This window comes from Morone saxatilis, unplaced genomic scaffold, assembly GCF_004916995.1.
Source record: "Morone saxatilis isolate NCDOM2014 unplaced genomic scaffold, NCSU_SB_2.0 Contig19, whole genome shotgun sequence".
Classification (NCBI taxonomy): domain Eukaryota; kingdom Metazoa; phylum Chordata; class Actinopteri; family Moronidae; genus Morone; species Morone saxatilis.
Window position 1 is genome coordinate 9,980,982 of NW_023339751.1, and position 9,231 is coordinate 9,990,212.

Genomic DNA, 9,231 nt, shown 5'->3' on the forward strand with positions numbered 1-9,231 from the left:
CCCTTCTCTCTCTCTCCTCCTCTGCTGTGTGCAGGCTGTTCGTCAAAGTCATTCAAGCTGTACTCTCCTAAGGAGCCCCCCAACGGCGGCAGCTTTCCCCCCTTCCACCCAGGCGCTATGCTGGACAGAGATGTGGGGTAGGTCGGGGCACAAGATGTTCTGTCAGAAGGAAAATATGTCGAAACTAGGGCACCTTTTGCATTTATTCAGTCATTAAATCATGTGATTTATTACTTTTTGATGTCTCCTTTTACTCCTTGCATGCTGTAGGTTTTGATATTATAATTTGTTATCTTTGATCTGTTTACTGAAGAATATAAGATGTCACTCTCGGATCGTTTTTATAAATAATGATCTGTATGGATGTTTTATGGCTTATATTTGTGTTTTTTATAGCACATTCTCGCACTGTTTGATCATCCTGTCTTTGATAATGATTTTTGACTATACCGAAGCAGACTGGTTTTAAATGTGGCCTAAAAGGACAAAAATAGAGAAGACACATTCAGCTTCATTAAAAGTGACAAAGTCAACTGTGTTGAGTATTTTAACAGCTTTTGTACCTTCCTTTTTTTTTATTGTGATGTATATTTTTATCTGAAAACTCCATATTAGTCACATAAGTTGTTGAAATCAACAAGCTCATGACATATAATACATTTGCCTTGTAGTACCAAAGGCACGCATGCTTGGTGTTACTTAGGTTTCTCAGAAAACAGTTGCTAATTTTAGTATTTTTTTATTCCTCCTAGGCCTACACCCATGTACCCCCCATCATACATGGAGCCTGGAATGGGGTGAGCACACACACTTGAATAGACATTTGTGGTTTGTCTTAACTTTATAAAGTGCTTATACTGGGTGTTCTCCATTAATGTTAAAACATTTAGGCATTCAATTAGTAATGAACTTGCGTATGAGACTAGTCTTAGCCTTTTCTATTTGTTTGCATTATGGGTGTGGAAAAGCTACCGACGCAGCTCAAACTGCTGAATTCCCCCGTGTTTTCTGTTGCAGGAGACCAACACCGTACGGGAACCAGACAGATTACAGGATATATGAGCTGAACAAAAGGCTACAGAATTGGACGGAGGTAAGAGTCACTTCATCATTCACATAGAGGAGTAATAAGAACTCAACAGTTGCTGTACAAAAACACAGGCTCAGTGTTTAATTTTCACATTGGCTCTTATTCCAGTCCCTAGTGCTACATTCTGCAGCTCCTGTGAACTACTTACTGTTGCCATGTTTTCAGATTTTTTTCCTTCCAGCTGCTGTTTATGTGTAGCTAACCATGCTAGGGATTTTGTGGGAAATTAAGCCCGAGAACTGAACTGACTTCATTTACATTCAGGCTCTAATAGGATTATCTGATCAACCTGCCTAAAATGTAATTGGAGTGCCAACTGTTTATATGCCTGAGCATACAACTGAGTAGATGTTATGAGCCCTGCTTTTTATGTGACTGTCAGTCTGCACACAACAAATACATGCTTACTAACGTCTGTACATCGGAGGGATTTTAGTAGAATTGAATAACGTGAATATGAAAAGTTTTATGTCCAACAAAACACCTGACGTCTGAATCGTAGAAAGCCTCATTTAGAAAGCTAATTCCCTGAAGTTCAGTTTTATTTGTACTACTCACTGTACCGACAACAAATGTAACTACTCATCTGCTGATCATTGATGTGGATGTCTGTCATAAAGCATACACATCAGTTCCCAAGGAACAACAGTGGTTTACACAAACTAGGATCCTGTTGACCAGATTGTAGAGAAGAAGAGTAGAAGGATAATAAAAGTGGTACATTTGAGGAAACCAGATTTTTCTGCTTCTTCTTTTTGAGTAGTTTTAATGTATTTGTTTTGGTTATCTCCCATAACTTCCCCACTTCTTTATGAGAGTGGGAAATTACCACTAGCCACAAACCAATTGCTGGTGAAATATGAGAGTGGCTGCTATATTTCAGACACAAATTGTGATTTACTATTGTGGCTGGTGAATTTTTTTCTCATTTCTTTTTCATGTAGTATTTTTTATTGGAGATGTACGTGTAAATGCAGTATCCATAGATAACAAATGTCTCCTTATCTCATATTTGGAACAAAACAGATTTGCAAAATAGGAAAGAAAAGTCCCATTTTAAGTAAAACTGTTATTTGGATCCTTTAAATGTATTTAATGCTATGTTTTATTTCATTGTGATTATATGAACAAGTAAATTGCCTCATGTTTGCTTTTAATAAAGTTGTTCTTGCAGATTTTAAGGGGAAAAAAACTGTTCATCCTTTGCTTTCAGGACTGTGACAATCTCTGGTGGGATGCCTTCACCACAGAGTTTTTTGAGGATGACGCCATGCTCACCATCACTTTCTGTCTGGAAGATGGACCCAAACGATACAGTAAGAATGTTTTTAAAATAATATTTAGATTTAATATTAAGATTTTAATTGTAAATGTTAAAACAGTAAAAATGTTTTATTATAAGAATGTGCTACTTTATGTGACGTATATCCCCCCCCTTCAGATTTCCATATGTTTTTATTTAGATAGTTTGTGTCTTTCAAATTTACTTGAGAGTTTTAACATAATATAAGACTGCCATATAATTGTTAGTGGCATTATATCTCTTGTTGGTTTTATCCTTCTCATGGCTGTGTCAGATTCTGTCCTACTGTTCCCACATACATTCTCTACTTGGATCATTTGAAGTGTCATTTTATTGATCATCAATGTATTCATTTGATTATCTGCAGCCATCGGCAGGACGTTGATTCCACGATACTTTCGAAGTATTTTTGAGGGGGGCGCCACCGAGCTGTTCTATGTTTTGAAGCACCCAAAGGAGTCCTTCCACAGTAACTTTGTGTCTCTTGATTGTGACCAGTGCACCATGGTGACCCAAAACGGCAAACCTATGTTCACACAGGTACGGTTAATGTCACACTGCATGAAAAATGAGCAGCCATCCTACTTTCTGTCACTGGTGCCTTGATTTCTAACTTTTATTTCTCTCTGTGGGTAAGGTTTGTGTGGAGGGCCGCCTGTACCTAGAGTTCATGTTTGATGACATGATGAGGATCAAGACGTGGCACTTCAGCATCAGACAACACAGAGAGGTCCTACCAAGGAGCATTTTGGCTATGCATGTGAGTTCCAAAAACCACACACTCGCACTTAAATGCACAACACTGTACATCAACATCATTACTCATCTCACCTTTTTAACCAAATCATGCAGGATCCCCAGATGCTCGATCAGCTGGCTAAAAATATCACCAGATGTGGGCTGTCCAACTCCACGCTCAACTACCTCCGTGTAAGCAAATTTTCTTATGATGTTCTTTTTTTGGTCATTAAATTATCCTCAACTACACATGCAACAACCCATACAACAATCAACAGTCACACTCATTAATGTCTCTTTGGTTTCTCTTTATCTTCCCTAAAGCTATGCGTGATATTGGAGCCCATGCAAGAGTTGATGTCCAGACATAAGACCTACAGCTTGAGCCCCAGAGACTGTCTGAAGACCTGCCTCTTCCAAAAGTGGCAAAGAATGGTAGCACCTCCAGGTAACACACACACACACACTTATATACACACACACACACATATACACACACACACCTTTTGAAATTGCCAGTGGCATTTATCACACTCTTGCCTTTACCAGCACTCGAAACAAAGGATGTCCTGCTGTCCCAGATACAGTACCTGGGACAATTCTGGGACAGTAGAGAAAGGGATCATTATAAATGAAGTTATTACATTTTTGCATCATGGAATATATATCATTGTAGTTGTTAGCTGTAAATTTGAAGAATGTGAGCTGGCATGGACATAAGTTGTACGATAAGTCACATGCATGCTTACACACAAAGTCAATCCTATAGAGAGAGCGGTGCAGCCAACTTGTTGTTTTTCCTGCTAGATTTAGCTTATTCAACGTCTTAGTAATCAGTCTTATGCCAACATTTACTCTTTCTCTCTGGATTAGGAGGTCCCTATAGTTTGTCTGTCTATATGTAAGTTTGTTTTACTATCTCTCTCACTCTGTGTGTTTCTGTAGCTTATATGTAATAATTTTGTGTAAATATTGAAATAGTTAGTGTTTGAGTTTCTCCCTCCTTTAGTAGATGTTTTTCTTACTTCAAACATACAATGACATTGTTGCAAGTTTGTGATCATTTGGCTAAGTAATAATAATAATAATAATGTTGTCGAGGTAAATTTCCATTGCCGTCAGTTCACAGTGATGCATTCATTGATCAAACATTGGAAGGACGAAACACCAGAGTGAGTCAATAAAGTTATGCGAGTTACTGAAACTAGGTTATTAAACTATATTCATTCTGTTAAATTAAAACAAGATCTTCACTTTGGGACGTTTATTTTTATGTTTGGGACAGTTGAAAATATAATTCGGGACAGTTGCGGGACACTGAGGGGAAAAAATGTCTTTGTGCCCTGGCCTTTACTTTCAGTAGGTTGAGGAATACTCACAGTTGCAATTTCCGATCAGTTCTTTATCTGCAACTGATTTGTAGAGATTTAAATACTTAATGCCTATATCTTTTCTTCTTCTACTTGTAGCTGAGCCAGCCAGACAAGCTCCAAACAAGCGACGGAAAAGGAAGGTGTCTGGTGGAAGCACCGTGAGCTCCGGCGGAGGCAGCAATAACAACAGCAACAGCAAAAAGAAGAGTCCAGCCAACAGCTTTTCACTCTCCAGCCAGGTACCTGTAAGCATTACATCTACTTGACCTCTATCTGCACCTCCAAGTTCATCTGAGCAAGGCATGGGGAGGATAAGACCGGGTGGAGGGGCTGGAAGGAATGACAAGAAGGTTAGAAAGTTATTTGTGGGCATATGGGGTGGCAGCTGGGGAGTAGGTGTAGCAGCAGGTCAGGATAGCGATAGCTTAGGGAGGCATCTGGAGGTGGGGGGGGGGGTTAAGGGTTGATTTCTGTATAGTTCTACTGAGGATAAGTAGATTTAGTTAGTAGACCCTCTGATGTGTACCAGTGATGGGCAGTCCCTGGTCCTCTGGGGCCGCAGGTTTATGGGTTTATATAGAGGAGGTACAAGTGACCTCCATCTCTAAGTAATGCTGAATATATTTTTGGGCCATGGTGTAGGGTTACCTTGCTCTGGTCTTCAGTGGGACAGATAGGTTTTCTCTCTAAATCGGCTGTATCAACTTGGTTTTAGAGTCACCACTAAGTCTATCAGAGCACATGATTCACACAGCACTGCTGTCTTTGCTTACTTGGTTGCTTGATTGAGTGAACGAGACCCGAGGTGGAATGAAAACCCCCCCCTGATGCAGCACTCAAGGATCAGGGATGCCCACTGCTGGCCAGTAGGGAAGGGCTCTTGACCCTGGTTCTCGGAACAGGGGCAGGGAGTCAGAGCCACATGGGCTACTGAACTGTCAGGGTAGATGCCCTGACAACACATTGTCCTGTTGTGATTGGGTTCAGAATTAGAGGACACCAATACCTCAGGATTTTAACACTCGGGGTCCCTTGGTGCCTAAAAGTTAGCTTGAAGTGTCAGTCATTATACATTTCATTCAGTTAAAATTCACTTGTGACGCTGGAATTGAACCAAGTTAGATCGCACTTAGGCCATAGGAAACAAAAACAAACGCAGCAGTTACAACTCGTCCGTGCAGCCAGTCATTCCGCGCACCCCCTGTATTATGGGGATAATATGTACCGGCCCTTGCTGTCCCCTTTAGGACGTGATGATGGTGGGAGAGCCCACTCTGATGGGAGGCGAGTTTGGTGACGAGGACGAGCGTCTGATCACGCGGCTGGAGAACACGCAGTTCGATGGGGCGAATGGCCTGGAGGATGAGGACAGTTTCAACAGCTCGCCTGCACTGGGGGCACACTCGCCCTGGAACAACAAGGCTCCCTCCAGTCAGGAGAGCAAGAATGACAACTCCCAGTCGTCCCAGTAAAGTGCTGTGATCCCAGCTGGCCCCCTTTTTTTCAATGCTTAAAACTGGGATCTACCTGAGCCAACACACTAGCGAGAGGAGTCAGGGAGGGTGGCCTCAAGCACTTGTGTTCAATTAATTTTTGTTTTGTTTTGTTCCGTTATGTTATTTTTGAGACTAAAGGAGAGTGGTAAGGGAAAGGGATAATAGCTGATGGACTGATAAAACTCTTTGCCGTCACACGAAGGACAGTGTCAGCAGAATCCCACTCGCCTCCCTCACATTGTTGCACATGATCAGTGGTGCTCAGCCTTGGCCCTTGTCTGCTCGGCTCCAGTCAGTCCTCTTAGAGGTGTGGTGAGACTGGCGGGGTGGCAGTTTGTGTGCATGTGTGTTTTACCCCCCCATCATCGCTCACCACAATGTTTGAGCCAAAGTTGGCGTGTCCTGTTGTCCGAGTGCTCGCCATGGCGACCATGTCAGTGGGTTCTTGTTCCAACCTCGGGTCTCTCAGGCGTGCGTTCTCCTTGACGACGCACCTCGTTGTTTCTGTTGTGCTCATGTCACAGGGAAGAAATGCTTAGCTTTTATTTAACTTATTTTTTTGCAGGCTGCAGAAAACTGTGTGCACTCTTAGTATCAAAATTCAACGTTCGGTTTTTAAAAACTCAATCATTTGTTTTTGTAGGACCTGGTTGGAACAAAAACCTGTACAGTGCCGGAGCTTGAGGACCGGAGTTGAGAACCACTACGCTAAATCTTAAACACACACACACACACCCACACACACACCCACACACAAACACTGACACACTGACAAACACACACATACATACATACATACGCACACATACACACACATACGCATACACACACACACACACACACACACACACCTACACCCAGACCAGTGCACACACTCACCTACACCTACAGCATAAAACATTGAGGTACTGGAGAGAGGCGGTATGCAGCATGTCTGGACCAGAGCACCAGACGCTACAGAAGTGTGTTTTCATTTTCTATGTTTTAGACTTGTTTTGAATTTTTTTTATTTTTGTAAACAATTTCTAAAAAATAAACAGACAAGCAAGCAAACAAAAACACCCCAGAATATTCTTTGCACTGTTTTCCACTATTAACTCCAATCTATTTTTCTTATGAATTGACGGTGTATTTTTTTTTTCTTTTCTATTATTGCTAATGTAAGAACTGTAAAACATCTGAAACCTGCAGTATATTAATGTATAAGTATTGCTGTTAGATCATTCTTATTGTGATGGTAATAACTTTCATGTAAGTCTGTGCTTGATATAATGTCATCCATCTGTGTCAGACATCACACTGTCATCAGGTCCATTGGCTGCAGTGCTACAAATCAGGTTGGGGAGAACAAGGCTAGTGTTTAATACTTTACTACATCTTGTTTTAATGTGAGTTCCAAAGCAACCACCTTCCCCACTAAATTTCCACCAAGCGCTGGTTTGGATCTGATGACTAGTCATTGCAGAACTGTTTGCTTTGTCTTGAAATCTCTTTCTGGGGGTCCTCTCTTCAGAGAACATAGTAACAGAAAACTTCTCAAATTTGCTACTCAAAAATATTTTAAAAACAAGTTTTGACAGGATTGTAAAATAAGAAAAAAAAGACTTTTGTATTAACTTAAGTTTCCCAGAAATGTTTTTAATCCCAATTAAGAAAGCTGCAGACCAAGGAGCTACATGTAAAGATTCTTTAGATATTGATTACACTGTGCTGTTTTATGTTTTATGAAGAATCATTTTGTTGGCTTTATTCCTCATGTTTGTGTCTGTGCTTGTATATTTTTAGGTAGTAATTTCTGTAAAAGTTATTCTATGTATTCCTCCTTAGAACTATGAGAAACTCAATCTAATGTAAAGAGATGAAAAGCCTCTTAAAAGTTTTTTTAAACGTGATTTTTAATGGTACAATCACTGATAAAAGAATTTTGCCCTCATTTTAGCAAACTGTATTTATTTTTCTATGTACTGACATTCTGTTTAGGTCCAACCCACCTGTACAATACTCGTGATAATATATGGAGGGGTTTGTGGGGCTGCTGAGTCAATTAATGCTAATAGAGGTCATTCCATTACTTGTGTTTTTGACATGCGGCTCCAAGGTCATCATGGCCTGTTTATTACAATGGTTCAGTATGTTACCATTAAAGAGATATTTAAATGCCATTTTCTTCTGTTGTAGGTTCCTGGTCTATCTGAAAACTTAGCAGTTCCACTGAAAACCAATAAATAACCACATTTAAAGAAATTGTTAGTCATCCTTATTTCTTTTGCAGTTGCTCTATTTTATGATTAGTCAGCCTCTGATGAAGAGCCTCGAGTTCCTCAAACTGGACTGTGCCTCAATGGCGCATCCTGTAGTGAAATTTAAATAAAATTCACCTAAACCTTTTAATCATATGAATTTTATGTGTTTTGTTTGATAGATTATTTTCAGATGCTTTTCAAATCTGTAACTGATCAAATGCAAAGTTGATATTTCATTAATGGCGAAATATACCTGACCATTGACCTTACATCTTATCCTGTGGAAACAAGACTCATTGGGCTTGGCCATGTGCTGCTGTGTCAGGGTTTCCTGTTACATATGATAAGAAATGTTGCCTAATTAATGGATTTCAGCATCACCCAGAATCCTAGCAGACAGCTATTGGTTAGTAATTTGCAGATTCTCCCAGCAGGGGTCTCTCAGAGCACCAGAACAGACTGGGCAGAAATTATTCCATCATTATATTCAAAACGGCTGTAAATCCACACTAAGCTGCAGGCTATTGTGTTTAAATTGTCTCTAGCACGCCTACTCCACCTTTGCCGTGGATCAACTCAGCAGGCTGACAGAAATTAATCTAGACGGCAACTTTTAAACCTATTTCCTAAATTGACCTAATTTAGGGATTAAAATTAAGGGTTTGTGATATGTGAGACAGAGCTGAAATGGCAATGCACCCATAGCTGGCTACTGTAGCACCTCACCATAGGGGTGATTTTATATCTATATTTTTTGCCAGGTTTCTGTCTGATAATTCATGTATGGTATCAATAAAGATGAATTTTCACTGAAAAACCTGATTGTCTTAAATTGACTTATTCTTAATAGGAAAAATATGTATTTATCTGATGTGAACATGCTTCTTATCACACAGAACTATAATGTAACAAAAATACCTAAAGATGATAGAACACATTTACACAATTACTCAAGGAGGCTTTGATGAATCTGACTTCAGTTAATGCT

General features: G+C 40.1%; 1 protein-coding gene across 5 annotated transcripts in view; it reads left to right on the plus strand.

Moving 5' to 3' along the window:
• The window catches only part of ldb1a (LIM domain binding 1a), a 19,615-nt gene extending 11,375 nt beyond the window's left edge, over positions 1-8,240 (plus strand). The window contains exons 2-11 of one of the 5 annotated variants that reach the window (XM_035663437.1): positions 35-137; positions 753-797; positions 1,018-1,093; positions 2,304-2,406; positions 2,761-2,933; positions 3,031-3,153; positions 3,246-3,323; positions 3,456-3,579; positions 4,601-4,749; positions 5,752-6,635. In XM_035663437.1, the coding sequence (XP_035519330.1) occupies positions 35-137; positions 753-797; positions 1,018-1,093; positions 2,304-2,406; positions 2,761-2,933; positions 3,031-3,153; positions 3,246-3,323; positions 3,456-3,579; positions 4,601-4,749; positions 5,752-5,976 (1,199 nt within the window). In that variant the 3' untranslated portion in view covers positions 5,977-6,635. The other 4 variants (XM_035663438.1, XM_035663440.1, XM_035663441.1 and 1 more) reach the window with 4 other exon arrangements.
• Positions 8,241-9,231: the final 991 nt, after the last annotated feature.